This window comes from Magallana gigas, chromosome 1, assembly GCF_963853765.1.
Source record: "Magallana gigas chromosome 1, xbMagGiga1.1, whole genome shotgun sequence".
Taxonomy (NCBI): Eukaryota; Metazoa; Mollusca; class Bivalvia; order Ostreida; family Ostreidae; genus Magallana; species Magallana gigas.
This window is the reverse complement of record NC_088853.1, coordinates 73,866,043-73,885,401: the sequence shown is the minus strand read 5'-3', so window position 1 is coordinate 73,885,401 and position 19,359 is coordinate 73,866,043. Positions and strand designations below refer to the sequence as shown.

At 34.6% G+C, this 19,359-nt stretch overlaps 2 protein-coding genes across 2 annotated transcripts in view; one reads left to right on the top strand and one right to left on the bottom strand.

Annotated features, from left to right (window-relative positions):
* The window catches only part of LOC105337929 (protein ERGIC-53), an 87,525-nt gene that overhangs the window by 45,404 nt on the left and 22,762 nt on the right, over positions 1–19,359 (top strand). The window lies entirely within an intron of this gene.
* LOC136273633 (uncharacterized) lies at positions 91–17,902 on the bottom strand. The gene is made up of 6 exons (XM_066078527.1): positions 17,887–17,902; positions 7,569–7,686; positions 7,401–7,455; positions 2,129–3,840; positions 821–1,747; positions 91–398 (listed from the first exon to the last, which is right to left on the bottom strand). The coding sequence occupies exons 4-6, from the start codon at positions 3,816–3,818 to the stop codon at positions 331–333; spliced, it is 2,685 nt and encodes an 894-aa protein (XP_065934599.1). The 5' UTR covers positions 3,819–3,840; positions 7,401–7,455; positions 7,569–7,686; positions 17,887–17,902; the 3' UTR covers positions 91–330.

The window sequence follows — 19,359 nt, the reverse complement described above, 5'->3', positions numbered from 1 at the left end:
AATTGATAAAAATCTATTACAAATTTTAATAATTCCTTTTTTTTTATTGCTCAGTTTTTATAGACTTCATATGAATAAGATCTGTTTTATGTTTACGATAATTCATTTTAAGCAAAGTGAAATGTGTATAACATTCCACACTCAGCAACAGACAGCCATTTTTGGATGATCACAAAGTGTGAAATAAACAGGAGTCAGTATTACAGTCCATGTGAATTATACACAGCTCAATTTCAGCTGCAGATGTTGAACAAAGTAACAAACAACATGTGTGGTTTTGAGAGCAGACTAGATTTCTACAGAAACATTTACAACCTGTCAATATTCCTGCTATCTCCATTCTACGGCTGGTGTTGAGTTGTACAAGGCCTCCCCATCAGGACGGGGTGTGTGTTCATCTACAATAAGTTATTAATTAGCTTTTAATTAACTAATATCATACATGTTATGTATTGATAGAGCTACATCTACAAATTAAAAGTTTAGACTGAATACATTAACACATGCTTTAATATTTATCCATTAATTAATTAAACCAATTAAATTAACTTGTAACAAAATAACTAATTACAATTACATGCCTCATCATATTAATTACAATGACCTTTTATTTTAATTAACTAAATACAATGACATGTGACTGTACATCTTATTAATGAAATAGATACAGCTAACCCTGTAACAATGAGCTGTTTATATTGACAAACAATCACACAGATAAACATGTCTTACATGTATCTTATTGACTGATAATTAACGCGGACTGTGTGTCTTAGTTATCTATATCTAATTAATGTGAATGATAATGACTCAGACTTACCTGTCAGAGCGTCCTGTCTGGTGATATACCTGTATATAACCACCGTGTTGTTGTACCATGATCCGACCCAGAGATGGTGAGTGTTGACATCATAACTCAGGCTCCATGGTCTGAATATCCTTGATGGTCTTATCAGTAGATGTGACAGGAACTGACCGTCCCTGTCTAACATCTGTACTGTTTTGGTTTTATCATCACACACCAGGATGTGTGACAGCGCGTCAGTACAGATTCCACTTGGCTCTAGTCCTGATCCTGATGGATGTCCTGTGTAGGAGAAACGATGTCTTCCTCCACGCTCTGTCACCACTACAGCACTATGGTCAGACACCATGACATCCCCATTGATGTTCTCTGTTATATAGTTAGGTTGTCTATACAGCCCCAGTCCTGTATTGTCGTTCTGTATGATCTGTGCAAGTTGTCCACTCTGGTTGTACCGGGTTACCTTGCTTGTCTTTGTATCATACTTATACATCGCGACCAGTAGATCCCCAGTTGACGGGGACCAGTACACACAACGTGGTCTCAATGTAGAGTCTGTTCCCTCTATAAATGTGGTGGTTGTCTTCATATCCTTTGACAGTTTGTTGATGTTATAATTCCTATCTATATAAATCAGTTCACTCTCACTGTTCACTGTGTGTAATCCATATAAACGACTACATGAATCCTCCACACGATGTAGAGGGACACCTGTTGTGTCTGTCAACATGAGATTGTTATAATCACTGACCCAGACCCGGTCTGATGTCACACAGGAAATGTGATAACAACGACCAACACCTGTCACTGTGAGAGAGTGAAGTAACTTGGGGGGAGACATCAGTTTCAGCAGACACTGGTTTCCTTGCTGTGGTTTTTCTGTCCCTGTGGTTGGGATTTCACTCAGTGACTCCATCACATCAGCAGTGGCTGGATTCAGATCTACAAACATCAGACACAAACAGTCAGATGGAACCGATTAATTACAAACATCACATCTTGTAAAATGATTGGTACAGCAATGTTTGTCTGTTGTAATGTCTTAATACAGAACCTTTAATAATTAATAACAAACATTTACTGATAAAAGCATCTAATTAATCTATTAATCAAGATATTATCAACATATTCATGTATCTAAGTAATTGATTTACTACAGACAAGTAATGTATTTGCATCTCATTAAATGCATGTGATGTTGACTGTCTATAAAAAATTATATGTACTTACATTATATTGACAAATGATAAAGATCACATCCTATATATGTCTGACTTGTAACTACATATTATATAATTTACAATGATAATGACTCAGACTTACCTGTCAGAGCGTCCTGTCTGGTGATATACCTGTATATAACCACCGTGTTGTTGGCCCCTGATCCGACCCAGAGACGGTGAGTGTTGACATCATAACTCAGGCTCTGTGGTGAGAATATCCCTGATGGTCTTATCAGTAGATGTGACAGGAACTGACCGTCTCTGTCTAACATTTGTACTGTGTCGGTTATACCATCACACACCAGGATGTGTGACAGCGCGTCAGTACAGATTCCACATGGCCATAGTCCTGATCCTGATGGATGTCCTGTGTAGGAGAAACGATATCTTGCTCCACGCTCTGTCACCACTACAGCACGACGGTCAAACACCACGACATCCCCATTGTTGTTCTCTGTTATATAGTGAGGATATCTATACAGTCCCCGTCCTGTGTTGTCGTTCTGTATGGTTTGTGTGAGTTGTCCACTCTGGTTGTACCGGGTTACCTTGCCTATCCTTATCTTTGTATCATACTTATACATCGCGACCAGTAGATCCCCAGTGGACGGGGACCAGTACACACACTGTGGTTCCCATGTGGAGTCTGTTCTCTCTATAAATGTGGTGGTTGTCTTCATATCTGTCTTTGACAGTTTGTTGATGTTATAATACCTATCTATATAAATCAGTTCACTCTCACTGTTCACTGTGTGTAATCCTATATTAATACCAGGACATAAATCCTCCACACGATGTAGAGGGACACCTGTTGTGTCTGTCAACATGAGATTGTTATAATCACTGACCCAGACCCGGTCTGATGTCACACAGGAAATGTGATAACAACGACCAACACCTGTCACTGTGAGAGATTGATGGAACTCAGCACCAGACGTCAGTTTCAGCAGACACTGGTTTCCTACGCGTCGGTTTCCTCTCTCTGTGATTTGGATTGCACTCAGTGACTCCATCACATCCTCCTTGTTGAGTGACTGAGTCATGGAGAGCTGGCTGGTGTGGAGTGTAAGATTTATCTGGGGGAGGGCTGTCTTTATGAAGGAGAGGAATTGTAGTGCACTGAATGTGAATTCTGGCTGTACATATCTGAGTTCATATTCCTGAAGGCTGACAATATGTCTGCTCATTTCTATCATCTGTTTTAAACATCTGTGTTTGAAATCAAAGTCACAAAACACATTTTTCATGAAATCTTTTCTCACTAAATTAATGCGATTCTTCAGTCTCTGGGCCTTTGTTAACATCTCTGATTGATAGCGGGAGAATTCTGTGTGACAGGTTTTGAAATCAGTTTTGATTCGTGGCAGGAGAACAGGTCTGTGAAAGAGAGCCTCACTTCTGATGGTGTGAATGGTTCCTCTGTGTTGTTGTCGCTTTGTTTTATAGGCTATTTGTATATTCAGTATTTCATGTTGTTCTTGGCCATAGAGAAAACTTCTGAATCGGTGCAATTGGTCCTCGGAACAAGTATCACACACAGGAACTTGACAAGGTTCACAGTACTTTGTATAAACATGGCTAGGATGTCTCACACAGATCTCTTGTGTTGGAATGTAATTGATTTTATCACGGTGTGACACAACATCATGGTCTATTGTTTGGAGATCTTTTACATGGTTCTCTTTACACTGGGGACACAGATCACATGGACACGATACACAATGGTACTCTGTGTCCCCCGGACACTTAGAACACTTATGTGCTCTATATGTGGAGCTTGCTGTGTCCATGTCTATATTCTTGATTCACAACCTGTTAAATAAAAATAAAGTGTTATAGAATTATGTCAACCACATTCTTTCAAAACTATTTAAAATTAATGATATAACAAATTTATACAATATCATTATATAATATCATTTTGTGTGTAGGGAATATATAAATTTAAACCAGACTTTATTTTGAAATAATAATATATTTTCATTCATAGATAAATTATGGTCTATTATCATCAGATAAGAAAAACACTCGACCAGTAGATAATTTTTTTGTTAAAACTTCTTTTTTAAATTTTCTGCTAAACATTTGGGGCTTTCTCCCTCTTTCTTTTTTCTCTATCTGTATCATACATTTACTGCTAAGAATGCTCTCTCTCTCTCTCTCTAAAATTCACTTTTTAACTTTCTCTCACTCTCTCCTTCTCTCTCCACAAAATATGTACTTTCTTTTTCTCTCTTTCTGTCTCTATTTCTCTGAGAAACATGTACTCTTGTTCTCTTTGTCTCACTATCTCTGACATTCTTCACTAAGCTGACTCTCTCTCTCTCTCTCTCTCTCCATAATAATATGTACTTTCTCTTTGTTTCTCTTTCTATCTCTCTTTTTCAGTTTTCTGATCAACGTGTACTTTTTCTCTCTTTGTTTCACTATCTCTGACATTCTTAATTAATCTCTCTTTCTCTCTCTCTCTCTCTCTCTCTCTCTCTCTCTCTCTCTCTCTCTCTCTCTGAAATCTGTCCTTTATCTTTCTCTTTCATTCACTTTTCTGAGCAACAAGTACTCTTGCTCTCACTATCTCTTGCATTCTTCATTAAACATTCTCTTATGCACTCTCTCTCTCTTTCAGACATTTACTATTTTTAGACATTCTCTGCTACGGAAATACACATGCTCTTTCTTCCAGTCTTTCCCACCTATGTATGCCAGCTTTCAGTGTCTATTTCTCTCTGGTGCAGACTTATGTATTTTCCTTCTTCCTTTTTCTCTCTTTCTTTCTCTCTCTATCTCAAACTTTTCCTGTTTAACAGCTATTTACTCCATAATTCCTGCTTAATATGTGCTCTTGCTCTTCTTTATTTCTTTCTTTCTCTCTTTCACTTTTTCCCACCAACATGTACTCTCTCTCTTTCCCCCTTTCTCCTTCTGCTAAACATGTTACTCTCTTTTTACTTCTTTGCTTCACCAAAACTTTTGCTTTTTCTCTCTTTCTCTTTCTCTTTCTCTCTCTCTCTCTCTCTCTCTCTCTCTCTCTCTAACTTTCTCTGTTAAAGATTCCCTTTGCCTCTCCTACACATGCACTCTCTTTCTCTCTGCTAAACATGCACTTTTGTTTTCAGTCTCTTTCTCTCTCTCTTTTATTCACTTTTCTTGCAACATGTACATGAAGTCTTGCTCTGTCTCACATGAACTGTCTCTCTCTCTCTTAAATCTGTAATTTCTCTCTCTCTCTTTCTCTCTTTCTCTCTCTCTCTCTCTCTCTCTCTCTCTCTCTCTCTCTCTCTCAGACATTTACTATTTTTAGACATTCTCTGCTAAGGAAATACCCATGCTCTTTCTTCCAGTCTTTCCCACCTATGTATGCCAGCTTTCTGTGTCTATTTCTCTCTCATGGAGACGTATGTACTTTCTCTCTTTCTCGTTCTCTCTCTGTCTCAAACTTTCCTTGTTTAACAGTTATTTCCTCGGTAATCGTTGCTAAATATGCGCTCTTGCTCTTCTTTAATTCTTTCTTTCTCTCTTTCACTTTTTTCATCATTTTCTTACTTTGCTCTCTTTCTCTCCCTCTCTCATTCCTTTTTCTTGTAACATGTACATGAAATCTTGCTCTGTTTGTCTCACTCTCTCTCTCTCAGATTTTTTCTGCTAAATATGTACTCTTGTTTTCTTTGTTCCTTTCTCCAACATCACCAAGACTTATTTTTAGGTCTGTTTTAGAAAAGAGGGCTTTCCCAAAATTTGCATTTTGTCTGATCCTATTGTAACTTTTTGTGAAATATGACACTATCTAAAGTGATCTCTTATTTACAATGGATAATTTATAAACTACATGCAGTTTTGTTTTTACCCCAGGTAGAAAACAAACTTTAACTTTTTGACTCACTTACATGAACTCTCTCTCACACCTTAATATGTTTTACGGTGCGACCGTTGGGGCGAGCGCAGCATGTGATCAAATAATGAATTATGATAAATCAATAGAAATAAAAGTATCAACGTAACGTAAATGAATTTGAATGCAAAATAAAATATAAACATGCCTATTTTTTCTAGTAAATTTTCATTATTCATAATTTATAAGATTGTTTATTTATTTAAATAGAATTTATCTCAGATACAATGTTGTTGAATAATAAAGATTTTAACATAATGTTTATTGCAGTTTAATTCCTCTTTTCTTGCAGCAGACATTTTTCTTAAACTTACATATAAAAAATTGACTTATCATAGAGCCCCCCCCCCCCCCCCCGTTTAAAAAAAATATATAATTTACGTACAAAAAAAAATTTGCTGATCATATAAGAAAACCGGTTTTGAAATTATACAATTTATCTGTTTCTCAAAAGTTTTAATTTGATTCTCGCGAGAAGGAATCAAGTCTAGTGAGATTGTCCGACATTGATAAATTGCATTGTGGGTCGAAATTTACTGACACCGAAAAATTCTATGGGATCAATGTGCAAGAAATCCATTGTGACGTCACTCGAAGGAACGACAACTCTGTTAGTCTTATGTAATGGAATTATTTTATTTACAATGCATGATGTACATAGTCTTTATCTTGTTCTCGTTAGAGTGTGAACTGGGAAACCATATTTACAGGGAATTACTGGGACGATTCAAACAAGGCATTACTGGTCCGATTTACTGACGCCAAAAAAATCCGTTGAATGAATGTGCAACTAGTCCGAATTTTCTATTCACACACGCCTTGCCGGTAGAGCTCGCTTCTCGCCGGCGCTGCGCGCTCGCTATTATCAAATATATGTAAAATGAGAACTTTCCAAATCATATATGAGGTCATTTATATTAACAACTGGCTTATGACAAATGATTAGCTACCCACCTTAACCTGGCTGATTATTTGAATCTGTCCTAAGAAGATAATTGGACAATATCCTAGCCCTGACATTACCACTAGGATATGTTATCCTTGTTTACAGATCAATCATCAAATGGGGATGAGGGCAATAGTTATATTGTCAGTTCCTTGGTAAGAAATATATGTTGACCTTGACCTAGCCTTTCTGGCAACAGTTCTTACCCCAGGGCTAACACAATGACTACTGCCCGCATACCCATTTAACGGATGAGTACTATAATGTATATGAATGACACACGACAACGAACTTGTGATAGCAATGGGTCTCCTGAATGACTCAGGTGACCTAAAAATACAAAGTATAGCTACACAAACATAGTGATATTACATGAATACTATATAGCTACACAAACATAGTGATATTACATGAATACTATATAGCTACACAAACATAGTGATATTACATGAATACTATATAGCTACACAAACATAGTGATATTACATGAATACTATATAGCTACACAAACATAGTGATATTACATGAATACTATACCACATAAACTCTTTCTTTGCTCCATCAGTCCACTCTTTATTGATACACAAGGAACCTGTAAAGAGACCTCAAACTATTATACTGTTATTTATCATGTCATGTTCAAGTTGCAAAATCTATTGTCTTTTTTAATAAGTTTACGAGATTGATGTAGAGCAAAATCAATACCACATAAAAAACCCTATGTTGATGACAAGCTAATACAGTGAAGATGAGTTAATACAATGAAGTCTCCGATTCCCAGTCGTCTCTGATTCCCGGTAACTCCTATAAGTTTCATGTCACACTGTAATGAAGCAGAAAAAACTTTATAAAAACATTGATCACAAACAATCGGCCTCTCTGTCTTTGATCAGCATAAAATATTTGAAGGTAAACAATTACAGGCCGAGAAACGAAACAAGGATTCAAGCACTTTCGAGATGGAGATTTTCACTCATCTTCGTTATGCTTCTTTCATTATTTAGCCGTGGATGTGAAAGTAATGTTCGAATATTAATAGCTGATTATGCATTTACTTATATGTCAAAAATTGTTCATAATGATAAGTGCTCAACTAGATTTACACTCACTAATTAATCAAACTGAAGGAGTTGCCCAAATTACAGGTCAGTTCACCTGAAACATATTTTTTGTGGTTTTGCGATATCAAAAGAGGGAGAGATAGATATTCAACTAAGTGAAATGTTCCATGTTGCTCTGTCCGTGCTCTCGTCATTATATTTTTTGTGTTCGTTATTTTTCTTTGTTTTTTTATTCTACGTAGGGTCACATAACGCACACAATGATTATTCTATTCTGAATTACTATATGAGTATATCCCTCTAACTATTTTTTGAATCGGTAGGACAACAAAGTAGTGCCTTTAAGCAAATTAGTTCCTATACTTGCAGAGTGTATATCAGAATGCTTGACATATGTCAGATAAAGAGGATTTGCAATTTTAAAAGCAGGTGTCAAAATTGAATTATCATTTGAAGGAGAAAATTGAAATTGTTTGATGTACACCCTTTTCAGAACTGTTAATTCCCAACTTTAACTTTCATTTTCAGAGTTTTTCAATACAGAGGCATTTTGCTGGAAAACGAATTTGACTTCACACCACAAAATTTTAAGAGTACTTAGAGAGATAATTGGACGAGCTTTCATTCAAGAGGTCCCTCGTTGGTGAACGAAAATTAGGGCCGGAGCTATGAACCATAACGTTAACATTACCGCCTTTGGAAAATGCATTAGTAGACTATACTCATATACTCTTATTTACGTTACGAAATAGGTCCCTGTTTCTTGTGTATCAGTATTTTGAATTTTTTGATCGTGTTTATCTGGGGGCAATATTTTTTCAATGCTGCAAATAGCTGCAGGTCTGAAGCTCCAGATCTGAAAAAAAATGGATGAATAACCTTGGAGCTACAGTGCCACTCATTGAAAAAATTGCATATTTATTGCGCAGATAAACGTGCACTAGTTTTGGACTAATTTACCGTTTTTATATGTAACTTTCCTTGCCACAGACTTTCTCCGAAACACACTACCAACCTCGGAAAATCAAAAGTATGTTAAAACATTGAGATCGCTAGTTGCCATTTTTACATGCAAACAAACTGCACTACTTCAATTTACAGGGCTGGTGATTGTGTTTAAAAGACTATCCAAGAAGGGGGACGATATCAGTAGTAAATTGCATGAAGAATTTAATGGTACTACCGGTAATTGTTTTCACAGAATTTGCGTATAAATAATGCAAATTAGTCTAAAACTAGTGCATGATTTTCTGCGCAATAAATATACAATTTTTTCCAAGGGTGGCACTGTAGCTCCTAGGTCATCCATCTGAATTTTTCAGACCAGGAGCTACAGATAGTCTAACCTGCAGCTATGCTACAAATGAATAAAAATTGTGTTCCAAAATGATTCCCTGACATTACAGAGACCTTGAAGTCACATGACCCGGAAATGGAGAAAAAGATTCAAAAGTGGGAAAGCCAGACCTGGTTGAAATACATGTACCTTTGTTCCCAAAAAAATGACTGTTTAATATATAAATATATATATATATATAAATATATATATATATATATATATATATATATATATATATATATATATATATATATATATATATATATATATATATACCGGTATAAAGAGAGAGAGAGAGAGAGAGATAGAGTATACGTTACCTTTTTTTCCCCCAAAAATGACTGTTTAAGGTGGCTCACTACACCATTAAATAGTTTCTCAAATCATTAGAAAATTACTTGATTATAATAGATATCACGGTGGATAAGAAGTATATAATTCAAAAATGTGAAAAAAAAATTGCAATTTTGGATAAAAAAATTTATTTCCAAAATTTTAATTCAGTAACAGTTAACTCATGATCTGCAGTTCAACAGCCCGCTACTTGAACCACTGAGCTATGGCGATAGTCAACACAAGCGATTGATAAAAACAATTTAACAAAATATTTAAGTCGCCATCTTGTGACGTAGTGTCTTAAAAAGTATAAGTTTCAGTGTAGTGAGGTACCTTAATATAGCTCAGAGAGAGAGAGAGACAGAGTATAAAGTAAATTCTTACCAGAGTTGGCAAAATGCACTGGGTTGCCAGCGATCCCTAGTAATGTTGTTTTTATGTATGTCAGGTAAAATTTAAACTCCACAGGACATAGTTTCCGGTAATTTTATTTTACTATAAAAGGTGACAAAATAAAATTTACTTGAGTAATATAAAAGTATGTTTGTGATGCTTGTGTGTTTATTCCATTTATCAATCAAACAAGAGAAAAGTTTCAACATGTTCAAGTTCAGAGGCATTTTAAAATGGTATTAAACACAGTCACCGATGAACGGCAACCGTTTCACAATTGAGTTAACTTTGTCAAACAAAATGGCGGCCAATATGGCAGTGCTCATGGTATGGAAGAATGTTTATAGCTAATATTATTCACAGTACCCCTGATATTCAATTTTTCAAAATTATTTTTTACAAAAGTTACTGTTATGCAAATCTCGAAAATTTACAGGACACACTGTCTGATGAATTTATAGGCTATTTTGCCAACTCTGTGTTACAGGTGGTAAAAAGTCAAGTCTCGACCAGAACTCGAACCCATAGCCTCTGGCGTACCGTGCCAGCGTGTTAACCACTGAGCTATTGAGACCCGATATATTGACTGACGGTCAAACACTTGCATAGGCGTCAGAACCGGGGGGGGGGGGGGCTAGGGGGGGGGGGCTTAGCCCCCCCCCCACTTTTTTTTGCAAAGTTAGACCTAACCATTAGGCATATAGCAGAATAGAGGGTTCAGCCTCCCGACTTTTTTTCGTAAGATATATAATTGGTCATTAATGTACGTTTGAAAGATTGAGAAGTTGGAGTCATAGGCATACTAGCATAGGTTTACTCTCCCCCCCCCCCCCCCAGGATTTTCATGATTTTGTAATTAGGTTTTTTTCTCTCAATATTTCTGAGGATCAGATCTGAGGCCCCCCCCCCCCCCACTTTCAATTTGCTATCGACGCCAGTGACTTGTTAACCTGGTGACATATAAAATAAATATTAAACAATTCTGCAAATAGTCATTCAACAAAACTGTCTGACATGACAGGGAATGAGAAACCTGACTGTATTGTAGAAACTGTATTGTGACGTAGCACATTAATCACGCTGTTTTCAATTACTCAAGCGTAGCTTTCTTATACAGGTCCAGTACAATCTCTTGATTTAGCTATATAGCTTGAAAAAGCTATATAGCTTTATAAAGCTATTCAAAATAGCTTGATAAAGCTATATATGTACAGTTTTTGAAGCAAATATTTATTGTAAGAAATGAACAAAAAATCGCAATTAACTTGCTACTCATATTTGCACAATTGACCATTATAAACTTGACCACAATTAAAGATAGTTTTAACACTGCAGCTTTTAAACACTTATAAGCAAAAAATATATTTCCATTGTTTGGGTAACTGTTTACCACTTTGTGTGCAATGAGCATGGATAAGTATGATTTCTTCTCATTGTGATAAATTAATATCAATCAATTATCTGAGCCTTGGTAAAATGGGTAGGCAAACCCGGGCCGGGGCAAAATAAAAGCCAGGGCAGATCGATATTTTTCAATTTTCTTTGCTAAAAATTAACCAATCTCATTGAAATTTTCAGGATATGTTACCAATCGATATAACTGTATTCGCCGTAAATATTTTAGCACAACATTGAATATTAAGAAATTTATCGACGATTTTTGATTTCCAAGTTGGTAAAATGGGTAGGCAAACCCGGGTCGACATTTTACGGTTTTGTGGACTTATTTAAGACAAAACTGAACATTTCATGATTAATTTCGGTAAAACATATGGAATACTAATAAGAAATAGCCATTTAATGAACAGAAAATAATTATCCTTCGATTAATAACAGTTTTTAAGAAAAACCGGGTCACTAAAACCGGATCCGATCACCCGGGACAAACTTAATAATTCCGTAATAGTTGCGTGTTTATGTTATCCCACATGGATTTTATTTATGTTTTACTTATGTTACTTTTCATTAATACAATAATTCACATAATTGAATAAAGATCACAGATACTGTTCAATTCAATTCAGTTTATTTCGCTCACACCATGGAATGGTACATGAGGTCAATCATTATATACAGTTCAAAAGTCAGAGGTACATTGTATAAATGAATAGATAAGTAGTAAATAAATAGTAAATAAGCATAAATATACAATATATACAATGAAGATAGGAAAAAGTATAATAATGGAGGACAGACTATTATATCAAACTGTATATTTTGATAATAAAATAACATAATTTTTTCAGGTTTGTAGCATTTGAACAAGACATAAGTTCACAAAACTTAATAGTATTTGGCGCTGACCAGTATTTTTCATCAAGATATTTACGTCTAAATGTCAGTAGTTCTTTACATTCCAGAATATAATGAAATTCGTCAGCAATTTGACCAGAATTACACAGTTTACACACTCTTTGGTTTAAAGGTGTATTGTACCATCTCCCAGTCTCCACTGGGAGATGGTGATTTGAGGTTCTAAATTTCATAAAAACTTTTCTGAGCCTAAGTGGCAATATATTAATATAATTTTCATAATTAAAATTTTTCTTAAAAATCTTGTAAATTTGCCCTTTTGACGAGTCATTAATGTCACTAGACCATTTTTGGATATATTGGTCTTGTAACCTTTGTTTTACAATTGTAGATATCCACTTTACATTTACAATATTTTGTTCATACCAAATATTTGAAAAACCACACATATCTAAAATATTTTTAACACCTACAATCCAAGAGTTTGGCATATTTCCCCTTTGATATTGCAAGACCAAAAACTTATATAAAACAGATACAATTTTGCTTTCAGAGTTTGTAAATAACTTTGACCAGTAGGAAATCATTCTGGTATATACATTGATACATAAAGGGAAACGACCTGTTTCCCCGTAAACCATATAGGATGGTGTACTACTTTTTAAGTTAAAAACATATTTTAAAAATTTTAAATGTACACGTTCAATAGCTTCTATATTTTCGTAACCCCAAATTTCGCACCCATACAATAACACTGGGACTACAATTTTATCAAATAAGTCAAACTGACAATCGACAGGTAAATTAAATTGTCTTATTTTTCTAATAACACTGTACATTGCTTTCTGTGCCTGTTCACACAAATGTTTTTTAGCTTTAGCAAATGATCCTGTTCTGGAAAAGATTATACCCAGGTATTTAAAATCTTTGACATTTTCTATAGCAACCTTATTGTAATAAAACACATTTTTCGGTAGAGGGCCTTTTGAAAAAATCAAAATTTTTGTTTTGTCAGTATTGACTTGTAACTTCCATTGACTACAATATACATAAAATTCATTCAGTGCATTTTGGAGGTCTTCGGCAGTCTCAGTCATAATTACAGTATCATCAGCATAAAAAATGATAAACAGTTTCATATACATAAATAATTCATTTTCTATAGCATCAGAAATACTCTTGAGACCTTCAATGTTTTTGTCTAATAAGAAATTCTCCAAATCACTGATATACAATGAAAACAAAAATGGTGATAGGTTTTCGCCTTGGCGAACTCCAACATTACAGTTTATAAAATCAGATGTGGTACCATCCATACTAATAAGAGATTTAATACCCTGGTACATATTTTTAATATAAACATAACATTTTCCACTAATACCATTTTTTGACATTTTGTACCATAATCCACTTCTCCAAATAGTGTCAAATGCTTGTTTAAAATCGATGAAGGCACAAAATAATTTCTTTTTCTGTTTCATAATAGTTTCTGATAAAAACTGCAAAGTTAACGCATGATCTAGGGTAGAATAGCCTTTTCGGAAACCAGTTTGGCTCTCACTTATTATATTAATCTCATTTGCATATGCTTCCAGCCGTGTGCTTAAAATAGATGTAAAAAGTTTACCAAGACAACTTAATAAAGTTATAGGACGATAATTTTCAGGTTTCGTAGGATCCCCTTTGTTTTTATAAATAGGCTTTACAATTCCAATTAACCACTCGTCTGGAACAATACCACTATCAAAAATAACATTAAATAATTGTTTGTACACTGGTAAAAAAACAGTAATAGTAGAACAAATACGTTCGTTCAACACTCTGTCAAAACCTGCTGCTTTGCTGTTTTTTAAATTTTTAACCGCAGCCAATATTTCACCGTCATCTATTTCACAGTTAAGAAAATCATCAACATTTTCATAAGCGACATTTAAAAAGTAGTCATCATTTTCTACAGCAAGCGACTCATCCTCAGTTTCACTAATACCCTTTATAAAATTAAAATAATCATTAATATCAACAGCACACTTTTTGTCTTTACATGTTGAATTTAAAATTTTCCAGTACTCTTTGGTATTTGTAGTACGCACATTCTTTATTTTATCGGTAATGCTTTTCCTGTAATTTTTTATACACTCGTCCATAACCCGCTTATAGTTTTTGCTTTGAGACTTAAGATGACTTAAATTTTCCTCGGACTTGCAGTTATTATGATTTTTCTTTGCCAAATGAAAATTTTTCCTTGCCTTTCTACATTCTTTGTTGAACCATGGTTTATTATTCGACTTTTTTCCTGAAAATTTGTTGCATCCCATATTGTAATTACCGAATGTATCGCTTGCTGCTTTGTGAAAAACATTACAAATTTTTGTAGTTATAGTAGTAACACTTGTTTTACATACATTATTAACACAAACAGACAGTTCTTCTAAATCTAACTGAATAGCGTCTACCGCTGAAGTATCAATATTCTTACAAAAATCTTGTGCTTTGTCTGCTGACCATAATTTTACAGTTGGTTGGTTTTCACCTATACACTCGTTTGTTGACAAGTTTTTACAATGAGAACATGAAAACGATATTGGGTTGTGAACATCAGAGTACAAATTACAGAAATCAAGGACAGCAAACTCTCGTATAAATTCAAATGTATATGTACTAGCTAGGACATAATCAACGGTACTACTGTTTTTGCATGTTAATCTACCAATGTTCTTATCATTATACATACGACCATTTACTATATACATATCATTGTTTTTACAAAGTTCAATCAACTTGTAACCGTAATTGTTGACAGTATGATCCTGTGCAGTTCTTTCTAATGCTACACTGCATTTTTCAAATACCAGAGACCGAGTAGCAATATCAGATAGAAAAATATCTTCACAGTCATTTACATGCATTAAATAATTATCGGGTGTATAAAAATCGGGTAAATTACCAACTCTAGCATTAAAATCACCAAACAAACAAATATTTTCTTTATCCTTTGTAATGGACAACAGCTCTTGTTCAGTATCAGAAAAACAGTCTAAGGAGGAATATTTGCTGCCCTCCGGTGGAATATAAATAACACCACATAGTAAATCATCTTTAGTATTCAATAACACTTTGCTTAACTTAAACCAAAGAACATATTTACAATCTGTATTTATGATTTTTACATATTTAACAAAATCATCTTTAACAACTAGCATAATGCCACCGGAGCGGGTTTTCGTTAGTTTCTTCCTGTTTTTCATAAATGTGACAAATCCGGGTATCTCTATTTTGTCGGTGTCGTCCGTTTTTGTTTCGGTCAGTCCCACGATATCATGTTTATTAATCAAATTTGCAAATTCATCGTAATTGAGTTTGTTTTTAACACCACAAACGTTTAATGATAACAGTCGCAGATCGGAATCGGTCCGAGCCTCCACGTACTCCTATCCGCGATCGGGTGTTGAACCCTGCCGTTGCCTCTTCGAAGGGTTTGTCTGTCTTTCTACGGTGGGGGTTCCGGTTGGATTCTGTCCCCAAGCTCCGCGCGGTTTTGGGGTGGATTCTGTGGGTTGCCTGCCTCATAATAGGGTACAATTTCTTTCTTTTTTTGTTCGATTTCGGGTGGAAATTGTTCGTTCACATAGAAACGTGTTCCTCGTAGTTTTTTCGGGGCGCTGGTTCGAATAAATTTCCGGTCTTTAAAGTAAGTGAACTTCGCCACTATATTTCGGGGGTACTCACTAAATTCATTGTACTTGCCAACTCGATGGACACGTTCAAATTGGACTTCATAGTCTAGTTTAAACTTTCTCTTGAGGAATGCTTGTAGGACCTCCTCTGTATCCTCCCTGTCATCTTCCTGAATCCCAGTAGTGTGCCTTGCTTTAATATTATTTTTTAATCACACATAAGCCCAAATGTAAGCTGCTTGATCAATTAATTACTGATTCATCTCATTATGATAATTAGCTAACAGAAATGTGCAGGTGTAACAAACCCAGGTGACAGTTTCCTATTTAACTGTCCCCAGTGTGCATCAGCCTCTCACTCCTAGGGAGATCTACATGTAGCTAGCTCCAAGAAGTTTTTTATTTCTATTTTAATATTAGTGCTTGAAAGATTATTGTGTTTATTAATGTTGTTTTTTATAGGCAAACTGAGTCTGGGCCCTGGTAGAGCGTCGTGGTTATCACGATAAGAACAGCACTTGCTTACAAACAAAAAAACAAAAACATAAAAAAACCAGCATGCTTATTCGTTCATATTATCACAGCTCTTTTAAATAATTAGTGCTATATAAAATTTACAAAAAGCAAAATTAAATAAAATAAAAAATAGTGATTTTCATATTTTCTTTAAATATTTATTAAAAGTTAAAATTAATGTGTAACACCAAACATTACTTACCTTTTCAATTTAATAAATTAGGCTCTAATGAGGATACCTCCTTGTGGTTAGAGCTGGGCAACGTCACAATATTTGTGATAGCTAACATCCTCATAATTTCGGAATTTTTAAGTTTGTCCCGGGTGATCGGATCCAGTTTTAGTGACTCGGTTTTTCTTAAAAACTGTTATTAATCGAAGAATAATTATTTTCCGTTCAATAAATGAGTATTTCTTATAAGTATTTCATATGTTTTACCGGAATTAAACGTGAAATGTTCAGTTTTGTCTTAAATAAGTCCACAAAACCGTAAAATGTCGACCCGGGTTTGCCTACCCATTTTACCAACTTGGAAATCAAACATCGTCGATAAATTTCTTAATATACAATGTTGTGCTAAAATATTTACAGCGAATACAGTTAATTCGATTGTTGACATATCCTGAAAATTGCAATGAGATTGGTTGATTATTAATAAAGAAAATTAAAAAATATCGATCTGCCCCGGCTTTTATTTTGCCCCGGCCCGGGTTTGCCTACCCATTTTACCAAGACTCCAATTATCTTGTTTACCATAACTGACCTCCTTTATATTTCATTCAAGAAGTAACTGTGTGGTCATGAATCAGGTGCCCCAAAACTTTTAGTGCAAAGTCTCTTAAGGAGACGCAAATTGATGAGTATTCTTTACATGCATCGTTCACAGAACAGTTCAAAGTTGAAAACTATCACTGGACTAAAGTGCGATTTTTTATACATACTGATAAAATTACAAATTTAAGAAAAATGTATGACAAAATAGCTAAATGAAGCTTCTCTGAATAGCTTAATAAAGCTATTTAGCTTATGCAAGCTATATAGCTAAATCTGGAGATTGTACTGGACCTGTTATAGTTGCTACATTTTTTGAATACGCTGTAATTGAAATGCGCTCTAATGAAACTGTTGGAAGAGTTATCGTTCTTTATGCAGTGATTAAACCGAAAGTAATATAATTAAATATAATTTGTTGTGTAAAACAAATTTGGATAAACATAAAGGGTCATGTCGGTAGATTCTCGCGTAATTTATCAAATGTTATATCAATCGTCTCCGTCATTTGGGAAATACGGGAATACCCGCTTTGTTCTGTAGATACAACTGTGTGTTCTAGGCCTACCGGAAACTCCATAAAAAATGGCTCTTTGGGCCAAACATCACGAGACAATCAGTGAAACAGAGGTATAATGATAAGTATATAAGTGCAATATAAACAAAGAGAAAAACTTACAAAAACATTCAAGGCCCTAGATCATCGACGACTTGGCTAAATCACGTGACTCGAAAAAGAATGCGGTGATGGCTAATGACGCGAAACATCAGAAAACCCTAAAAACCGCTCGTGTAATTTCGAACAATGTTTAATTAATGATTTCGAATTATATTCCGCGTATATTCTAGATTCAAATCACTTTAATTGAATAAAGTCTCAGTTACATTTTTTTTTGATTTTTCTATTTAGTTCCATACCTTTATACTTGTAAAATCGTATTTTTAAAAAAAGTTTCGTACAGCATGCAACAAAATCAAAGTACTGAAAACGCTCCTTTGTTGACTTTGAAGGAGATACGTAGCATTTTTTAAAAAATTCTTTCTGGTTGTGTGTGTGTGTGTGGGGGGGGGGGGGTGCTATGCAGAACATTCTAGATAGGAATCAAAGTATTGAAAGTACCAGTGGCAGATTCAATGGGAGGGGCGCACCCCCTATAATTGTCAAAATTGAGTTAAATTATACTCCTTCTGAGAAAGAAAATGTATAACTTGCGATTCTGTTAAATTATCAACTTTTCGGATATTTATGGGATTTCTCTTTATTATTTCAACGGTGTAGTATGAAGAAAACCCATGGTGTAACGTACATAGTGTAATGTGTGTTTTTTTTCAATCGCAACTTCTCGGGCCTTTCCGGCAAGCTAGGAAACACACCTCGAATGTATTACCTAGGCGTCCATGACAACCTTCAAAATAACCGTTTTAGACTCTTAAATTCATAAAAATGCAACATCAAAAAATACCTTTTTTTTACTGCGAGGGTGTGAACTTCACGACCTCTTTTAATACGATTTAATGGGGTATACTGTGTTAAGCAGTGCACCTACCCTCTTTTTAAAACTTTAAAAATGTTTTCTGTTACGAGGAAATAAAATAAATCTAGATTCCTGCAGTCTTTCTAAAACAGTATAATTTTTTAAAGCATGATTTTATATATTGTATATGTTTAAGGACTTAAATTGGTACAATGTATAACTAGAAAGTTGAGACATTGTGACAATGACTACTTAAGAGCTGTAAAGTACGGAGTAGGGGAGTCTAACAAATTATGTTTGATGTCAGAGATAAAATACATCAAAGCATCAATAAAAACAATAAAATCAAATCACTTATGTAATTATAACAGAGTTAGCAAACAATGATATTCACGTTAACAGTGCCCTGTATATCCTTAAATTTGGTAGAAATCATTATTATGGATAGGAATATATAAACTTTTACATTTAATACCAATTTCTTTCCAAAAGTAAAATAACTGCAAAACTTATACAAAAGGAGATCAATAATTCAAATTCAATTAAACTTTGTTTAAAACATCCTTTTTTGTAAATGAATATAGCAAATATTGATTTTTTATAAAAAAAAAAAAAAAAAAAAAAAATAAAACCCCTTGGGTAGGTGTTTGAAATTAAACACATATTCTGTGCTGAAA